General features: G+C 34.4%; 1 protein-coding gene across 3 annotated transcripts in view; it reads right to left on the reverse strand.

Annotated features, from left to right (window-relative positions):
* Positions 1-21,149, reverse strand: part of Kynu (kynureninase) — a 162,972-nt gene that overhangs the window by 50,200 nt on the left and 91,623 nt on the right. For all 3 annotated transcript variants that reach the window (XM_076866077.2, XM_076866078.2, XM_076866079.2), the window contains exons 5-8: positions 8,844-8,905; positions 7,359-7,430; positions 6,101-6,175; positions 3,345-3,491 (exon numbers count right to left, since the gene is read on the reverse strand). In XM_076866077.2, the coding sequence (XP_076722192.2) occupies positions 3,345-3,491; positions 6,101-6,175; positions 7,359-7,430; positions 8,844-8,905 (356 nt within the window). The remainder of the gene's footprint in view (positions 1-3,344; positions 3,492-6,100; positions 6,176-7,358; positions 7,431-8,843; positions 8,906-21,149) is intronic.

The raw sequence follows: 21,149 nt of genomic DNA on the forward strand, positions 1-21,149 counted from the left end.
AGGCCAAGTGATCCAGTTCTAAACTTCATTGTTTCGTTATGCTAATAAAATGTTAAGGTTATCTTCACTTAAAAATGAGAGAGAAAGAGAGAGAGAGAGAGAGAGAGAGAGAGAGAGAGAGAGAGAGAGAGAGGGTCTCACTAAATTGCTGAGGCTTGTCTCCAACTTACAATCTCCTGCCTCCCCTCCTGAGTAGTTGAAGTTGGTTTTACAATTGTGTGCCACAGAGCAGTTTGTTGCTAAATTGCTTGGGTTGAACTCAATACAGTGATTTTCCTACCTCAACCTCTGGAGTCTCAGGGATTACATGCATGTGACACCATGCCCAGCAAGGTTAATTTATTATGAATAGAAATCCAAAAACCATGCCAAATTTTATTATATTTATATACAGTTATGTATGGTAATATTTTTTCCTAGCCAATTCTTTGCTCATATCATATGCAAATATTTTTGATACTCTTCTATAAAAATAGCTCATGAGAGTTCACTCCTTATTTTTAGACCTGGAAAGATAATAGCCAAGCTTTCTGTCAAAAGTTTGATCAGTCATTTATTTATCTCCTAGAAGAATTTCAAAACTGTTCAAGAAAAAAAAAATTATATTTTCCCTTAAGTAGATGGTTCATTGAGGCTAATGTGTGTATGTGAAGGTTATATGAATGTTACCTGGGTGCCTCTGATTTTAATAAAATACCTTATTAATAATGTCTTCATTTATATTCTGCTGCTGCCTTTTTTATTTTTCTTTGAGAGATTTGCTGACCGCAAATTCTTGGGATCAAGTGATCCTCCTTCTTTAGCTATCCAAGTGGCTAGAACAAGAGGTACATGTCACTGTACCCAGTACTTTATTTATTAATTTTTTTTCAGACTGATTGGGCCATGACTGTGATTATTATTCATTAATAATTTAAATAGCTGAGCCAGGTGCAGTGGCACATGCCTATAATCCCAGTAACTCAGCCGCTGAGGCAGGAAAATAGCAAGTTTGAGGTTGGCGTCAGCAACTTAGCAAGACCCTGTCTCAAAGAGGGAAAAAAAAAATACTTGGGATATAGCTCAGAGGCAAAACACCTGTGGATTCAATCCCCAGTGCCATAATATAAATAAATAAATAAATAAATAAATAAATAAATAAATAAATGCAGCTTGTGGTTGAGTCTAACAGATGTTTGCACTCAAATAGAAAGTGCCACATGACCCACTTAGAAACCATGAGATCCTGCGGCTGCACAAATGGGAAACATTGTGCCTTATCAAGCCCAAATCTTTTTCCATCCCCTTTTTTCTAGTCCTTCTCTCCTATGGGGCTATAAATGTGAACTCTTTCTTCACCCATGTTCTTTTTTAGCTGCCACTTCAGAAGGCAGTGAGTCACAAGAAGGAATCTGCTAGGTTTTTCTGGGAAAGCTTTAGCACTTCAGATGAAAAGGACAGATGAAGCGGCTGCACTGATACTTCTCCCTTCTTCCTTCTCTTTTCCTTAAATAGAAATGGGATGTCTGGATTTGGGACAACCCCACCTTAGGACTGTAATGTGAAAAGTGTGAGAAAACTGAAGAGAACTCTGGAGATGCCAGTCATACTACAGCCTCAAGTCTTCTGTGGTTAGAAAAGGAATCCCTGCTTTTTGGTTGATTTTGTTGGGATGTTGTTTACTGCAGCTGAAATGCTTCCTACCTGATTCAGGAAGATGAAGGGAAAGACAGACTCTTAAGAGTGGAATTAAAAAGTGAGTGATTAATGACAGGAGAGATGAGATGAATCTGAAGGTGTAGCCGAATGGTAGTATAAAACAGTAGGAACATTTTGTGGGAGACAAATCTATTTGAACCAAGCTGATCTCAAGGTGCATATAGGATAGGACATCCAGGTGTAGCAGGTACATGAGCATGGGTGACAGTTTTCTGCTCTAAGAGTAGCCTAGAGTTTTCTTGCAGTAGTAGTAGTAGTTGAGTTGATGAGTAGTGGTTAAATCATTAAGGATAGGAAGGCAAAGATCATTTAGTTGGTATAGAAAAGAGGTGTTTTGTACTCCATATTTGCATACTGAATTTGAGGTAGATGCTATCCCAGGTTAGTATTTTTAAAAATAGAGACTCAGAAAAGTCAAGAAACTTGACTTTATCATATAACAATTAAATGACCTAGCCAGGATTTGAACATTAGACAGTGTGATGATGCAAAAATCCATTGCCTTTCTATTCTTTCTGTCTCATATCTAGGAAGTTTAATAACACGTGCATGTATATATACTAAGGATCAAGGACTGGTGATTATTTGCATAACATTTTAAAATATGATGTGTTTTATTGGCCTCCCTTTATTTTGGTGCTTAACATTTAATGTCTAAACTAAGAATACATTATCTTTATATCTTTTGTACTGCACCACTTTCACAGTTATCCATCAAACCAGTTCAAAGTCATGGTTGGGGATTCCTAGAGACTGCTGATAACAGTGCTAAATTTCTTTTCATTAGTTCCACTCATTAGCTTCAATAACTGAATATATTAACTAGACTTCACATATGTATGAATCCCATAACTTATTAATGTCCAGAATAAAATTCCATTGTCATCTTTTTAAATACATGCTGAATCAAATAGAATTCTTACTTTAGAATTTTAAATGTAAATTGTGAGCATTGAATTTTACTCCCTTTATTTATTTATTTATTTATTTTGTTAGGGAGATAAACACCAGAAGCACTCTGGGCAAACACTTATTTACAAAAAACACACAATTTAGAAGTGGTCAAAAATTTAAGTTTAATGTAGTAATGTATAAGGAAAAAAAAACATTCTTGAGATTCGTAGAAATTAAATGGCCTTCCTAATTACCTTGAGTGAATACTCAATTTCTTGATAAAGTTTGATCCTACATTTCTCCATCTTTATGTATCTAGGGTTAAGTGAGAACCAATTTATATTTAGGATGAATTACAGAATGGCAAAGTAGCAAGGCAGAGTTCTAACAGTCCTCACATGGAGTTACAAGGCTGGGTGTTTGCTCTGCTTCCTGCTGTCTGAGCAGCTGAATACCAGGGACATCACCTGTGGGGAGCTTGCCTGTGCTGCTCACTAGAAGCAGACCTCAGACAGCAGCTGTTCCTAAGTGAAGGAGACCACAGACATCCAAAACTTGGCTTTTTAAATAGAGACATCGAAAGCAAAAAAAAGAACAGAGTGCATTTTTAAAAAATTTATACCAGCCTTCCTCTTTTTTAAAGAAAAAGACTCCTTATAATAAATTCACAGTGCCAGAAACCAAGGTACTTCACTAGAAGTGCAGGTGAAGCAATGGCTGGGTGAGCTGGAAGGAGAAAATAATGTGCATACCTTTGCTTGTCCAGCTTTTGTAATGGCAGGCATATCGAAGAGCTGTCCAGTGTAAAAATGCAGCCCGCTGAACAGGATCACGGCAATAGAGTCTCCTTCCTTCTCAATTACTTCAAGAATATCCTCCATCCTTAATATTTCTTCTCCCTAAGTCAAGTTAGGTATAAGTTACATAATATTGACAATAATACTCTTATCACATATTTATAATTTCACCATGAACTGTCTCACCATAAGAAAAACTAAAGGTGAAAATTTTCCACTGCATTAATGCTCTTCAAAACCTGGATAATGAGCAGAATTTGAACTTTTTTTTTTCTATAAGAAATGACAATTTAAAAAGAAATTATGATAAAATAGAAGTAGTTTTTTTTTTTTAAGTGCAAGTCATTACAAAAGTATACTTGCTTATTTGTTCTTCAAGTTTTAGGTTAATCTTTACTATTTGTATACCTATTGGTTGTTTTCTCATCACACCCATCCAATAAAACACCCAAAAGTACAATTCCATCGAATATCATATAGCAAGAGAAATCTGTTGGAAATTAATATTGTATTTGTCAATATACTATTTTCCCAAAAAGCATCACTTGCATATCTTTCATCTGAATAGTACCTAATATTTCTAACTTAAGAGTAAAATATTCTCCAAATAGAAAGACACTGATCCAAACATAAAGAAAAACAATTTACAAATAATTAGTATATTACCCTATAAGTAATAATGATAACTTAGTAAAAAATTTGAATAAATCTATATTTAGACTTGTAAACAACTTGAGCTGAAAGAAATCAGTTCAATACTTGTAGCCTAACAATTGTGATATACACCAAGTTTTTATCAATTTTGTGCAGTGCTAAATCTGACTTCTTTTAAAGTCAATGTAGACTAAATACATTAATATTGGAGGAAAATTTATTAATAAAATTTTCTTTATTTTATTTTATTTTTATTGATTGATCATACCAAGGATTAAACCCAGAGGCACTTAACCATAGAGCCACATCCCCAGCCGTATTTGTACTTTACTTTGAGACAGAGTCCTGCTAAGTTGCTGAGGCTGGCTTTGAACTCATGATCTTTCTGCCTCAGTTTCCTGAGCTGCTGGGATTTTATAGGTTTTATAGGCATGTGCCACTGTGCTGGCTCCTTCCATTTATTTTTAAGTTTTTATAATTATTGCTATTTGTCAAATGTCTTACCTGTTAAGTGTGTGTGTGTGTGTGTGTGTGTGTGTGTGTGTGTAATATACTCTCTTCTATAAGAAGACTGGAATCTCTAAAAAAATGGGAATATGATAGATATTGAAATCTCTGAATTAAATGGAATCTACTTATATGCTATAAAGCATTTCAGTAGTTATTAGAAAAAAAATCTAAGTTATAAAAATAAAAATTTGGTAATTCAAACTCTTTATTCTTTTTTATTATTTATTTTTTAGTTATAGGTGAACACAGTATCTTTATTTTATATTTATGTGGTGCTGAGGATCAAACTCAGTGCCTCACTAATGCAAGTCAAGCGCTGTTCCTCTGAGTTATAACCCCAGCCCCGAAACTCTTTATTCTTTAAAAAATCAAATAAGGTTTAACCACCACAATTTTAAGAAGAAAGAGTAATGGAAAGTACTATATAAATTAGTTAATGAGTTATTTCTTTAAAGAAGCAGTAATAAGCAAATAAGAAAAACTGTTTTCCATGATAAGACATATCCCAAGATGAGTCCCAAGATTACAATTAACTCATAAGACTTCAAAATGCTGGTCACTTTCAACTAAAACCTCTGATAGTGACTCTATCATTTATGCAAGAAATAAGCAATTCATGTAGGATGTGTGAAACAGATATCCTCTCAGTGGTGCAAGAACTTTTCATTCCATTAATTTAATGCATGTTGGCAAGTAGAAGAGAAGAGAGCAGGTCTTTAATTTCTTCACAGTAATTCTGGGCTAAAAGAAGTAATTGTTCAAACATTGGCTTAATAGCCTGGGAGCATCATATGTGAAACCTATAATTTATTCTGTGTGACTTTCTTGGCGCCAAATTATAGAAGCTGCAGGGGTTTATATGTCAAATGTGTACAACTTGGCCTTACACTTCTCTTAAGGTAAAATACACAAGAGTTTAGACCTTGAAGATATGGTTAAGTTGTATCAAATGTATTTTTTGTTATCTGTTTGAATATAAAGGAGTCTCAGACAGATAAATAACTTTTTAATCACACACCTACTAAGTTGGAGAGTTGGGATTCTACTGGGTATGTCAGTCAGGCTGTAAAAGCTAAGATTTTCCAAGTATACCTCATCCTTTCTCCTTTGTCTAACGACAACGGACAATATTTGATACTTAGATTATTAAGGGCCAGGAAAGATAATCACTATTTAAATTCAACAAATACCACTGGTCTTTTACCTGATTTTAATGACACTCAAGGGCAATAAAATGTAAAGTTAAAAAAGGTACACCCAATTTATCAACTTCATCCCATTTCCTTGTACACTCTGTAGACTCCAGGAACATAAATAGAAGATTGGTTGCTTACCAGATGGGTAGCCCGTGAAACATAAAAATAAATACAATTCTGAGTTATTCACTATTTTAAACAAAATGAGCTGACAGTAAGAGAAGTATGAGTCTTTTGTACTTTCTTGAAAGTTCCATTACAGTAATGAAGATAATAAACTTTTGAGAAAAATGGATAAAAAAATCAATAGTGAATAGAAGCATGATGAATATTTATTTCTTTCTCATATACCTCTCGTGGCTTTATCATCCGCATACTTCTTTCAACATTAAGTCCGTGAAGTTGAAGCTGTGACTCTATAGCATACTGGAAAAAGAAGTTATTTATTAAATCAAGCCCGAAGCATAGAAGGACATTAACATAACAACTTGGAAAACAAATAATAAAATATCAATGAAAACATTATTATATGAAATCCAAAGTCAAGGTTAAAAGTGAATAACTAATACATCAGAGAAAAACTGCTTAATCTGATTTAAGTAGGAATCCGAACACGCTGAGATACTACAAATTATAGCCCAATGGAAATATAGGGGTGATTTAGACTTCTGGAGTTAGGAGAGATTTTGCTATCAAAAGTCACCTAATCTAAATCACAATCAGAATCTGCAGAAAACCAATGTGAGCAGTATGCACTTGCTACAGTAGTATGGAGGATATAAAAATGGCTTACCCTAGCATGAGTAAGTTAGTGAAAGGAAAGAACAATAGGAATTGACTTTACTGAGAATATAAGATATGACTGGGAACAAACAATTGCAAGGAGCATGATTTTTCTCAAGATATTAGAGTTTGATTCTTTCAGTAAGGAAATGGCTATTAATTCTGACATAATTACATGCCCTAAAATTATGATATGTGCACTATAGTTAACAGTCATAATATAATGTAGAAATCAAGTTTCTCTAATACTAAAATTGAAATATGCCATGTACCTTTTTCTGTAGATGTGTCTGGATCAAATTTTATCAATCAAATTGCTGATAAGATATACTACATGACATTGTAGTGAACCATGAGAAATATTTTAATCTTTAGTAGTTTTTTAAAATAATAAGGCATGAAAAATTATGCTATTATGCTATGAAAAGGAAGGGGCAAATTCAGGTTTAAATTGCAATTTTCTATGGCCAAAGGGTTAAGCAGTGGGGTTTGTATTGATTTGATCTCATAACATAAAAAGGCAACAAGAATTAATAAAAAATTTACAACCACACTTCATTTAAACCAGCAGTTTGTTCAGTGTCTTTTAAAAAAGCTAATAAATCAATGTTCCTATTCAATCCTTCCCTCCCTTAACACATGTTTTACTTGAACAAAAGAAATAAATCTACAATCTATAAAAAATTCTTAAATCAAAAGCATTTGACAGATCTTTTTAGTGTAAGGTTATTCAGAAAAGACTAGTGAATAAACATTCAAGTCAGGCAAATGATGTCCCTCTAGGAAGAGTAGAAAGAACATAAATGTAATTTGAAGAAATCCTTACATGATCAGAAGGGAAGGCTTTGGCTTCTAGAAGAATTTTATGCCGTTTTGGTGTAGGCTTAAAAAATGATAACTGCAATGAAATGGATTTATTGAGAAAGCATTAATATACAATTTCTGCATTTGTTCAGTTGATGCCACACTTTCATTTTAGAATCTTCAAAATTTAAAGGCATTAATTAATTAAACATCTAAGATATCTGTCAGGGGTAGCTTTTCAATTAGCCCTGTTTCCAACGAATTATGAAAAGGAAGAAGATATCAGCTCATTATGCTTATCAATGGAATAGCAAACTCAGGGGAAAATGTAAATCAGATAAAAACAAATTCTCAAAATATACTTAAATGTTAGTTGAAAAATTATCTTCCCAAATTATTTATTAGTAAATTCTCTAGTATCAGACTGAAACATCATGTTCTCTGTGTGTTTTATTTACAATGACTTATCTCACACTACCAATTTTGTTTCTAATACAACACTTTTTATGGCATTTATTTTAGGTCCAACTAAAACTACTTCAGCTTTAATATGAAACAATTGTCTTTCTTAGAGGCACTAGCACAAAGTACTCATTTGGCCAGGGGGGCCCTTTCATTTCTCCACATAGTTCTTAGATAATGAGATTGACAATAATAACGAGATTGACAGCTGCCGTTATTTGGCTGTTAATTATTGGCCCAGGTGCTAAATAAGTTCTTACATATCCCATTCAAACCTTGTGCAGGTCTATGAGGATTATTGTCATTTTTAGAAAGAAAATCTTTAAAACTTACAGATGATGAAAACTTTGTCCAATCTCAAATAGCATTAAATAACATACCTGGGAGTCAAAATGAGTTATGCCTGAACTTGCAGGTATGTTTTCAAATCATACTAAAAATAGTGAAGTCAATTTTTTTCAAAGCATCAATTAAAATAGACACTACATACCAAATTCAGAATACATCTGACATTTTGAGATAAAATTATTTATTAAATGTTTAAGGTGTAAGAAGTACTTTAAATACAGTAGCTCATTTAAGGTATTATGTTTCTTTTCACCAGTTTACTTTCTGTGTTTCAAGTGTTTTTAAGTTTCTCCTCAACCATTGCTATACAAATGTATACTGATCCATAATCTCTCTCTGCTAAAGATCCGCATACTGGATAATGTCTTTCTGAATAACTCAGTGTTTTGCTAGTAACTATACATCTTTGCTTTATGTTCTTGCTAACAGTGTTTCTTTTCATCCACTATGACTCTTTTTTTTTTAATGTTCTGAGCTAAGAACTCTTCATTAATCTAAATTTCTTTGTAAGAGTCAACTTTTCCATGATTATGTAGAAACCATTATGTCATGAGCCAGCATTTCCTGGTAAAAATGAACATAACCTCACAACTTATTTTTAAATAAGCAAACCATCAGAATCTCATGAATTAAAGATAGAAATACATCAGATCCCATAAATGAGTGTATTCTAAACATTGGTGGGAAAAAAACTTACAAGTAGGAGATGTAAATTAACGGTCAAAGCATTCATTAGGGCTATTTCTTTCTCCTTGGCTCCTGCAAAATAAACATATCAAAATCTAGTTCTTTTATTATAAGTTCTAAAGATGCATGAAAGTTAAACAAGGTAGGAGGATTTCTTCGCTTCCTCCCTCTTACTGATTTTAGAGATAAGGACACATTTGATGTATCATCATAAAGAAATGGAAGTTTCCCACTTGACTCATTTTATCAAATGATATCTAGAGTCACAAACACATAACTAGCTAAAAATTGTATTCCTTTTAGAAGTTGTAAGTAGCAAAAAGAAATAATGAACTATTTTATTTTGCTTGAAAAAAAAAAGGATTTATCCTATTATCAGTGAGTTTGAAAAATTTCTAAAGAGAACATTTTTGTCATGCATGTATCTTCAAAAGGAATCTAAAAAGATAAAGGTCAATCACATTTTAAAACTTGGTTGCTTCCAATATCAAATTAAAATGTACCTTTAATAAAAGAAGACTACCTTGTCAAATATATTTCCTTGCTATTATATTGAGATAAGTAATAATTAACAAGACAAAAAAGCTACATAGCAAAATACAATAGCATAAATAGTTTTGGGATTTATACATATACACTAAGATAATAGGTAATATAGATATATATTTTCCAATGAGAAAGCATGCAAAGATATCATATACACTACATAATCATAGTCTGATCTAATTCCTTTTAGTGAGGGCTTTGGCACTAGAAAGAGACCCAGAGACAGAGAATACAATGGTCACTTAAGAATTCAGAGTGCAATAGCAGTAATGATGCCATCATTGTTCTGAGTTCTAATGGTGTCTCTTAAAGGTAATTAGACTTGTGTAATAGGAATGAGGTTTTCTTACCAACACTAAGAAAAATAGGCAATGTACCTTAATGTTTATAAGGCTGCACTAGATGTTAAGGAAACACAATTCACATTTTATATCCAAAGATATATTTTTGATAGAGTTCCATTTTAAAATAATAGACAGCAAATGGAATAATAAATCAATTAGATAGATTCCAGGATAAGGTTCCTCAAGGAGAGGCCATTGGAAATATGTAGTCAATTTAGGAATTTATGATTTAGCATAACCATTTAAGGAAGGGACCATCTTCACCTCATCAAGGAAACATTCCCATCCTATCTCCACACTGATTTTTCTCTTTGATACTACAAGGTGGAGAACAAGTGGTAGGAATTTAAAGGTGTTTCCCTGGTCATTGCAAGGTGAATAATGTCTGAAATCAAGGCAATGAGAATAGTCTCCTTTTATATCCCCGGCACTAAATAAAATCCTGCCCCACAAGGCATACTAGATGGACACAATAAGCTCACATTGCTTGGAGTGGCATATGCCTTTCCTACAGTAAGAAAATTTCTTTGAAGTGTGGTCAAAAACCAAAATTCTGACAGCTTTATTATAGCTGATTCTTTATATTATGGTATGAATTCTTACTGCTATTTCTGAAACAAAATATTATCTAAGATGTCTAATCTGGTTACATTCTTGAATTCCTATTAGTTCTTTATACACATTTGTTTGAAACCACTTATTAAACAACAAAAATAGCAGGGAGAATGGAAGTAGGAAAGAAAGAATTTTAGTTTTCTTGCTACTGTGACCAAAAAACAATTTCAGGACTCCATTCCTTGGTGGGTGGTGGGAGGCAGAAGAGTATAGGGTGGAGGAAAGTGGTTCAGGACATTCTACCAAGAAGCAGAGACAGAGCCTAAGCTCAACACACCAAATATATATCCCGCCAAGATATGTCCCCAATGATCTATGTCCTCCAGCCACAAATTACCAGCCTATAGTCACACTCTGTTAACATTCCTATCAGGAAATTAACACACTAGTTAAATTTCTCATAACCTAATAATTGTACCTCTATGATGTCTTTTATTGTCTCCCACATAAACCTTTGGGGGACACCTCATATCTAAAACATAACAGGAAGAGAAAGCAGGGAAAAAGAGTACAGAATTAGTATAAGAAGGATTTGAAATGGCAAGAAGAAAATATGTTAGTTATCACAAGATCAAAACCAAACCCTCATCGTTATACAAAATACATGTATGAAGATGTGAGAAAAAAAAGAATAGTGTCACCTTAGATTGGGTAGAAAGAGGTGATGGGAGGGGAGGGGAGGGGATAGGAGGGGGAAAGGAAGGATAATAGAATGAAATAGACATTATTATTGTTGTGTGTATATACGTGGCTGCATGACCAATGTGATTCTGCAACCTGTACACTCAGAAAATGAGAAATTATATCCCATCTGATTCAAAACAAACAAACAAAACAAAACAACAATAACAACAACAACAAAACCCAGAAAAGGCAGTAAGTGGGAGTGGTGAGATTTCCTATTGAAGCTCAATCTTTGAAGCTCAAACATTACATTGTGATTAGAATTATAGACTCCTGGGAAGTTTTGGCCCTCTAAAAAAATAGAATGTTCACTTTAGATCACCTAAAAATTTTCTGGGATGAGAATATGGTAAATCTATGTGCATGCCCACCTCCAGATGTGTGGGGCTAAATAAATCTAGAGTGACATTTGGCATCCCTCATCTTTCTTTTGATGTCATGCTCACATTTGAATCAATTCTTTTTCAGTACTCCCTCACTGAAGTAAATAATTTGTTTGCCTATGCAGAAAAAAATATCACAATTTAGAACACTTTAAATTAAATTCAGCACTTCAAAAAATGCTGTGCTTAGTTACTACTGAACTTTGTTCAAGGATAGGATCAATCTGCTTGACATGTGTGCATGTGCACAGAGGTGTATCTAAGAGTGATGCTAATAATACAGTTTCAAACCTTAACAAAAATGTTTATTACAAATGTAACCTAAAGGCACAAAAAAAAATTCTTAACATCAAAGCACCACTGATTGAACTGATTTTTGGTTTATTTTCAAAAGAAAATTTACCTAATTGACCTATTTCTTTGGGTTCAAATTGTACTTCTAAAAACACTGTTCTTCTAAGACATTTCAATATCATCAGCATTCCATAAGAAAATAAACCTTTTTTAAAAGTAAACTACAATTCTTTCAAGTTGGTTTTCTTTGTTCCTTCTCTTTTTCTTAAGAACCTTATTTGAATTAATGTGGTAGCATCAAGAACTACAAGTATTTAGAGGCAAAATTTTAAAAAGCTCCCAGAAAGCTTAATAGGATTTGAAAGGATCTTTATTTTAGGATATCATCTATGATTCACTGCAATAAATGTCAAGATCTGAATCACTTCGTCTGAGATGGGGATGAGCCATGGCTTTCACTCAAAGAATGCTTTCCTGCTTATTTATTTATTGAAGATTGCTTTTTTCTTTTTCAGAAGATAAAGCTTAGTTCAATCCAAACACTGCCTTGTTTCGTTGAAAGCTGGCAAGCTGATAATTACAGAGCCCTTACTCTGTGCCAACACTTCTAAATACATGACTTGCACTGTGAACTGAAGTCCTCTGAGGAGCTGCATCTATAAGTAAAGATCTTGCAGACCAGTTGTTTATTTAATCTTGGCTGATTAGAACATTGAGATTGTGGAGAGATGGGGTACTATAGGTTGAAAGACAAAATTATCTTGTGCTGTCATAGCCACTTGAATAGCCATGTGTCTTAAGTTTGGTACCTGACCTGACATTTTCATAACTATCAGATGAGCTTCTCAGAATATATTGCTAAGCTTAGCAGACCTGAAGCTTCCACTAACCTTAAAGTTAAGTATGCTATAAAACCTATACCTGTGATTTCCTCATCTTGCTGTAGTCTTCTGCCTAGAGAGTTGGTTCCACCAATAAAATTGGTAAATATATTTATTTAAGACTTTCTTCCTTTTTTTTTTTTTTTTTTGCTCTGTGACTACAAAAGCTTATCTGTCCTCCTCCATGTATATGAAAACATGCCAATCAGTGTCACTTGAATCAATGTTCCTGTGATATGGTCACTCATATTTGGCTCAAGCTAAAATATTTTCTTGTATCCATTAAAGCAGAGTCATTATTTTTTGTCAATAGTATTATCTCACACTATCCTCAAGGCAAACTGATGAGATATATACTTTGATATTTCTATTTTCATTGATGAGAAAACTGACATCCAAAGAGAAAAACTAACTTTCCCAAAGTCTTGTAGAATTTTTTTTGTCTCAGAATTACATTTGGAAACATTGCTTACAAGATACTCCCTATAAGTCAAATATAGGAGATCCAAACTCATAATAAACTTCCTGTGTGTCTTTCTAATAGTAGTATAATTTCAAATCTTTTGCAAAGTGAGACTTGCAAAGTTCCAAGTTGCTTATTGTTTGATAAGAGGGTTCATTTGTGGTCTCATAACCACCATACCATATTCTGTATATTTTATTAAGCAGACACAAGTGTTATTTTGAATTTGTCACATTTGTAATTAGGCTAAGTCAAATAATTTTAAACTTTGTTTTCAAGTAGCCAATTTCTGTAGCCTGTAGAGATGACTAATGTATGGCAGAGGATCTATAACTGCTGGGGTAGAGCTTCCAGGGATTACTGAATTTCTGAGGGTCAATCACAAGTTACATAAAGTAATTTATGGTCACATTACAACATTTTTATAAGTTCAAATGCATGTATCTAGCTCTTTGTGATTTTTTAATGTACCCAGGGAGAAGTAGGCTTAATAATAATACTAATAATATTCTTTAGCAATTCTATTTCTAGCATCTTGATAATATGACATTAATTATAATGGAAAGTTATTCAATGTTTTGTGGAATTGTTGGCTCTATGTAAAATGTTTTATTAATAGTTTTTCTTCACATCCCAAATCAAAATTCTTTTCTATGTCTATGAATAAATATGGTTGTTCACTTTCTTTTTCTTCTCAATACTCTATTAATTTGTACACATAATAATTTTTATTATTCTCTTGCTCCTTCTTTTTGAGAAATTTTTGATAAAAAAAAAAGACTATGGTTTTAAGAACCTGAAATATTCAATCATTACCCAAATTATACAATGTATCTGTCCATGACAGAATTAGATTACCTAGCAAGTAGGTAAAAAATACATTTGACTTTTGTTATTGCTTACTATTGCAATATTATTTTATTTTATGACTTAAATTTTTACATTTACTTCCAAAGAAGTTTCTTGCATTACATAATGCAAGGCAGAGTGAGAACAAATAGTAATGGGACTGGAGTGGGACTCAGTCATAGAGTTCTTACCATGCATGCCGTGGCCCTGATTTCTATCCCCAGCACCACATTAATAAAAAAAGAGAGAGAGAGAGAGAATGAGAGAGAGAGAGAGAGAGAGAGAGAGAGAGAGAGAGAGAGAAGCCAGTGTAATGGCGCACACTTATAATCCCAGTGACTCAAGAGGCTGAAGCAGGAAGATTGCAAGTTTGAGATCAGCCTGGGTAATTTAGCATCGCCCTATCTCAAAAATAAAAAAAAGGGCTGTGTTTTAGCTTGGTGATAGACCATCCCTGGGTTTAAACTCCAGGACCACCTCCCCCCAACCAAAAAAAAAAAAAACAAAAAACTAAGCAAATGAAGTATGATATGTGTAGATGAGAAATTGAAAGTTACTAAATGTTTTTCTTACTTCAAATTTGATCAATTTTTTTTCTGAGAACTTCCTATTCCTAGAAACTAAGGCAAGAGAGGAGACTGCATGGATTCTCAACAACAAAAAAGGAATACACTGTTAAATAAACTTACAGGAAGCTATTGTGTTGGACAAAGCTTCTGTTCTGAGCCCCAAAATATCAAGCTAAAAATAAAAATGGAGTCACTTATGCTAATGTCCCAAGACACCAAGTGAAACTAAGCAGCTTATCTGATCTGAGAAATCAGGATTAAACAGAGAGCCCAAAGTCCCAAACTGGCCACTTTCGATTGGCATGACAACGAAGTGCCCTTTGCCTTTATCCTTTCACAAGAAAAAAGTTAGCTACTCTAAAGTAAGCTGGCATTAACCAATCAGTCTGTCTATAGTCCCTGCCTTTCAAGGAAAGTAACTTTGACAGGAACAATTAATTTTCTATTTCTTACTCCTGCTTTCTTTAAACTTCTATCTGTAAAACCCAATTCTTCTGCTTAACTCATTGTAACACTTATATTATTTTATGAAAGTATTACTCAAATCTAGAATTAAAAAAATTAAAATTTAAAGAATTTAAAGAAATTTCTAAAAATGTAGATTAAGATTTTTAAATTGTAATTTTGTTCACATACATACATGCACATATACACAAACAAACACCTTCGGAGAGAATATTTCTTTTATGTCCTTTATTATATTTTGGAGCCAAATAATCTTTAATTTCCTTGACACAATATCCAAAACCAAAACACTAAATTACTGAAACTAAAAAATTCAGAGAGCTTCTGAGTTGAAGAACATATCTGAATGCTGATATGAGGATTCTATAATATAGTCACATGTGGTATAATAAATAATTGGCCTTTGTTACCAATCCTGAAATGCATGAATCTTCCCCAAATGAATAGAGCCCCTTTAGAAAACATTTAGATTTATGCGGTTGTGATGACTCCAATGAAGTTTCTAGATTAATTCAGGTGGGACTGGTCACCAGAATGACTAAATAATTAGATGGTTGGAACATTCAGCCTCATCTACCAACCTCCTCCTGGGATGGGAGGGTGTCTGGAGATTGAGCTCTGTAAAAACCCATCAATGAGATTCAGAGAGGTTCGGAGTTGCAGAACAGCTGAGAGGTGACAGGCTTAGGGAAGGCATGTATGCTCCATACCTCCCCACTCTCCCAAATGACCTTGCTTTCTACATTTCTTCCTCTGGTTGTTGCTGAGTTGTAGTTATTATAATAAGTTGATCAAAGTGAATAAAGTGTTTCCCTGAGTTTTGTGAGCCGCTCTAGCAAATTATCAAGCCCAAAGAGGTGGCATTGCAATCCCTCAGTATGTAGATGGTCAGTCAGAAGAATGGATGATTCCTCAATTGTGACTGTCCTCACAATTGAGGGCAGCCTAGAGGAGATGAGCCCTTGATCTATGTGATGTGTACCAAATCTGGGAAGTCAGTTCATAATTAAACTGAATTTTTGGACATAGAGTTTCAGTGTCAAAATTGGTTGCTAATGTTGAAAAAAAAAACAGAATGTGTATTGTCTGACTTTATGAGGAAGATAGATGAAAATCTCAGCTTAATTTAATTTTCTTTACATACTTTTTGAAAAAAATAAATTAAATCCTTTTACTTTTTAAAATAAACAATACTTATAGTCCCTTTTTCTTTTTTACTTAGTAACAATAAGTGGTGGCTGCTTTAAAATTTTTGGGATCTTTATGTGACATATATGTACTTTTTGAGCAACAAAACACTTGCACATTTAATTAGTTGCAACAGAGCAATAAACTTTTAAATGGTCAATGAAAAACTTTTTATAGGGTTTACTTGCTTCATAAATAAGTCTCACTACAGAATATCGCCTTAGCACTTCCCTGTTCTGTGTATAAATATCTTAACTCCTCTTTAGGGGATAAGTATTAAGTACAAAATAACAGGATTAGAATGCAGTTTATGTTCTTAAAGAAAATCTAGTAAACAGAAGAAAAATCCATCAGTAAGGTAAGCATACATTCATGGTCAAATTTTCCAAGAATTTTTTCCAGTTTTTTGCTTGTTTGCTTATATATTAGACATTTTTATGAATTTATCTGGCTTTATCTGGCACATGAAGTCTTTCACAATTTGACCCACCCTTAAGAAAATCCTGGTTTGTTCAGATTGTCCATAAAAATATATACTCTAGGTAATTCTGACAGCTGGATCAAGTGTTCTGTGACCTACTGGTCTGGCAGGATATACTTGGTTTTGGCTTTTGGCTTTCAATTCCCAACAATTCTTGCCACGGGCTCTAGATGAAGGAATCATGGCAACACAGATTCACCCTAGGGTTTCCTATGAAAATCTTTGACTCAGGTCCTATATACTGAGCATACCTTCATGCATAATCCCCCAAATACTTCATGTCCAAACTTCTGAATGTTCTGTTCAATATTGGCTATGTTTTTAGCCTATGGAAATCTATATATAATTACTTTTTTGCTGCTATCATAATCTGTTACGTTAATATTTTGATTCTATAAAGTAACCACATTAAAAAATTGAAATTTGTAGTGTTTACTCAATATCTACTGACTGGCATAAGAGTAAGCTTTTGCTTGAAACTCTTCAATTAAGGTTTTTTCCTTCTAAATTTTTGAATACTTTTCATGTTCATAAGGTCAACAATCCCAAACCAGATTGTTCTTAAAGGTTTTTTAATTTGAGCATATTAAACATGAATGCCTTTAAAAACATGGTAGCTATTGTTATTTGTTTATGAGTTATCCCTCCAAAGCTTCCGTGTTAATGAAAGAATATTCAGAGGTGAAATGATTAGATTATGAGAGCTGTAACCTAATGAATCCATCCTAGTTTGAATGCACATACTGGGTGGTAATTGAAGGTAGGTATGGCATGACTGGAGGAAGTGGATCATTGGGGGTATGTCCTGAAAGGGTTTATCTGGCCTGCAGCCTCTTATTCTTTTTCTGTTTCTTGGCTACCATCAATGGGGCAGTGCTTTTCCACTATGCCCTTCTACCATGATGTTCTGACTCACCTTGGGTCCAGAGCAATAGAGTTGGCTCACTATGGACTAAATCTGAAACCATGAGCTAACAAACTTTTCCTCCTCTAAGTTGTTCTTGTTGAATACAATAGAGACAAAAAGTTGACTAATACAATGGGGTTTGCTGTAAGCAGTCCTGTTGAGTCATCGTGCTGGGAAACCTCCTCATGTCAGATAACCCAGTAGCCTTGTCTAATCTCCAATATGAATTCTGGTAGCTAAATTGGAACCCATTTATTTATCCTTTTTATTTTACTGTATACATGTTATGGACTGAATTATTTCTCTCCAAATTCATATGTTGAAATCCTAGTCCCTAAAGTGCACTGTTATGGTTTGGATGTGAGGTATCCTCCAAATGGTTACTCATGTGTAAGACAATTAAAGGTTAGGAGAAATGATCGGGTATATCCTTAATCATATCAGGGATTAATTCACTGATTAGGTTAACTGAGTGATGACAGGAAGCAGGTGGTGTGTGGACGGAGGAAGTGGTTCTTAGGGAATGTGGCTATGGGGTATATATTTTGTATCTGGAGAGTGGAGTCTCTTTCTCTCTCTACTTCCCTCTACCACACTCTTCTGCCATGATGTTCAGCCTCACCTTGAGCCCCACGGAATGAGCTCTGGTATTTATGGATTGAGACCTCTGAAACCATGAGACCCCAAATAAGCTTTCCTCTACAGTTGTTCTGATTGGATCCCTTTAGTCACAGTCTTAAAAAAAAAAAAAAAAAAAAAAAAAACTGACTAAAACATTCATGTACTTGGAGATAGTGCCTATTCATTGGTAATTAATGTTTGTGAGGTTGTAAGGGAAAGTCTTAATCCAATAACAGAAGCTACCCCTAGGAGGCTGAGGTCTACTCTCACATTCCAGAGAAGATGCTAATCTTACCTGATAAGACACCTGAATACCCTGAAGCATCCAGACCTCCTTTTCTTCCCATGAGTCATTTGTGCCCTTAAGCTGGCCAGACAGAGGTTTGAGGAGCTAGCCCCTCTAAATTCTTCAGGGCCAACTTTGGAGAAACCCGATTCCTCACTACCAACACCCATATCCCAAGTATTGGTATTCAGCAGTGGGCAACCTTAAAAATTTGTTTTCAATATTGCTTTTTCTCCCTTCCCCAGAGACTAACCAGGCTTCTCCTGGAGAAAGGTCTGGGAAGATTCCCCTGGAATCATGAAATACCATTATTATGGTTTGGATGTGAGGTTCCCCCTCAAAGCTCATGTATGAGACAATGAAAGAAGGTTTAAAGGAGAAATATTGGGTTGTGAGAGCCTTAACCCAGTTAGAGAATTAATCACCTGATGGGATTAACTGAGTGGTAATTGAAGCAAGTGGGGTGTGACTGGAGGAGATGACATGGATTTGGATTATATATTTGTATTTGGCAAATGAAGACCTCTTTCTGCTTACTGATCATCATGTGAGCTGCTTCCCTCCACCACACTCTTTTGCCATGATGTTCAGCCTCACCTTAAGCCTCCAGGAATAGAGCTGGCTGCCTATGGACTGAGTCCTTTGAAACTATGAGCCCTCAATAAACGTTTCCCCCTCTAATATTGTTCTGTTTGGGTCTTTCAGTCACAGTAGCAAAAAAGGTGACTCAAACAGGTATGTTGTATTCTAGTTATATTTTAGACAGACTTTCCACAAATCTGTTTTTATTTTATTTTATTTTTTTAAATTTGTTGTTCAAAACATTACAAAGCTCTTGACATATCATATTTCTTACATTAGATTCAAGTGGGTTATGAACTCTCATTTTTACCCCAAATACAAATTGCAGAATCACATCGGTTACACATTCACATTTTTACATAATGCCTATTAGTAACTGTTGTATTCTGCTACCTTTCCTATCCTTTACTATCCCCCCTCCCCTCCCCTTCCATCTTCTCTCTCTACCCCATCTACTGTAATTCATTTCACTCCTTATTTTTTTCCCATTCCCCTCACAACCTCTTATATGTAATTTTGTATAACAATGAGGGTCTCCTTTCATTTCCATGCAATTTCCCTTTTCTCTCCCTTTCCCTCCCACCTCATGTCTCTGTTTAATGTTAATCTTTTCCTCCTGCTCTTCCTCCCTGCTCTGTTCTTAGTTGTTCTCATTATATCAAAGAAGTCATTTGGCATTTGTTTTTTAGGGATTGGCTAGCTTCACTTAGCATAATCTGCTCTAATGCCATCCATTTCCCTGCAAATTCCATGATTTTGTCATTTTTTAGTGCAGAGTAATACTCCATTGTGTATAAATGCCACATTTTTTTTTATCCATTCATCTATTGAAGGGCATCTGGGTTGGTTCCACAGTCTAGCTATTGTGAATTTTGCTGCTATGAACATCGATGTGGCAGTATCCCTGTAGTAAGCTCTTTTAAGGTCTTCAGGGAATAGTCCGAGAAGGGCAATAGCTGGGTCAAATGGTGGTTCCATTCCCAGCTTTCCCAGGAATCTCCATACTGCTTTCCAAATTGGCCGCACCAATTTGCAGTCCCACCAGCAATGTATAAGAGTACCCTTTTCCCCACATCCTAGCCAGCAATTGTTGTTGTTTGACTTCCTAATGGCTGCCAATCTTACTGGAGTGAGATGGTATCTTAGGGTGGTTTTGATTTGCATTTCTCTGACTGCTAGAGATGGTGAGCATTTTTTCATGTACTTGTTGATTGATTGTATGTCCTCCTCTGAGAAATGTCTGTTCAGGTCCTTGGCCCATTTGTTGATTGGGTTATTTGTTATCTTATTGTTTAATTTTTTGAGTTCTTTGTATACTCTGGATATTAGGGCTCTATCTGAAGTGTGAGGAGTAAAAATTTGTTCCCGTGATTTTATCCTGTTTTCACCTCCATTTCTAGAGGTGCTAAATTTCAGTAATTTCCAAGCCTTTGACAGATCTAAAAGGTAAAATTGGTAACTTTCCATTTTTCACCATTGGGAGACTTAAATTTTATTTACTTTTTATTTATTTATTTTTGGACCACTTGTTCTCTTGCTAACTAACTCATAAAATGTCACTGGTACCATCCCCTTTGCTTTCTATTTAGTTCTCTAGGGGTTTACTTTAAAAAGAAAAAAAAAAAACTTTTTGTAGTTGTAGATGGACAGAATGCCTTTATTTTTTTTTTGTTTATTTTTACGTGGTGCTGAGGATCAAACTCAGTGCCTCACACATCAAAGACAAATGCTCTGCCACTGAGCCACAACCCCAGCCCAGGGGTTTACTTTTTTCCCCCAATTTCTTTAAGAGTTTTGCAAGATTTCAGGAAAAAAAAAAAGTAATTAAATACATGTTCTGACTCCATCAGCTGGAGAATTATATGTCTTTTTGTAGCATGGGTTCTCATGATTCATTTTGTTTCTCTGTATTTTACTTGCTTATGTATGTGTGCATTTTGCGTTTCTTTCTATCTTCCTTTACTAGGAGTCTCATGAGAATAAAGATAGTATTCTTTTCACCATTCCCTTCCAGGGGCTACCACAAGTCCTGGCATATAGCAAAGGTGCAATATTTCTTTTCTGAAGAAATAAGATATTCCACAGATTTTAATGATTTGTCCTAATTATTTCTGTATATAAGTCCTATCCTCCACTTTGTTTTTGAAGTAGGGTCTAG

Source organism: Callospermophilus lateralis, chromosome 9, assembly GCF_048772815.1.
Source record: "Callospermophilus lateralis isolate mCalLat2 chromosome 9, mCalLat2.hap1, whole genome shotgun sequence".
Lineage (NCBI taxonomy): Eukaryota > Metazoa > Chordata > Mammalia > Rodentia > Sciuridae > Callospermophilus > Callospermophilus lateralis.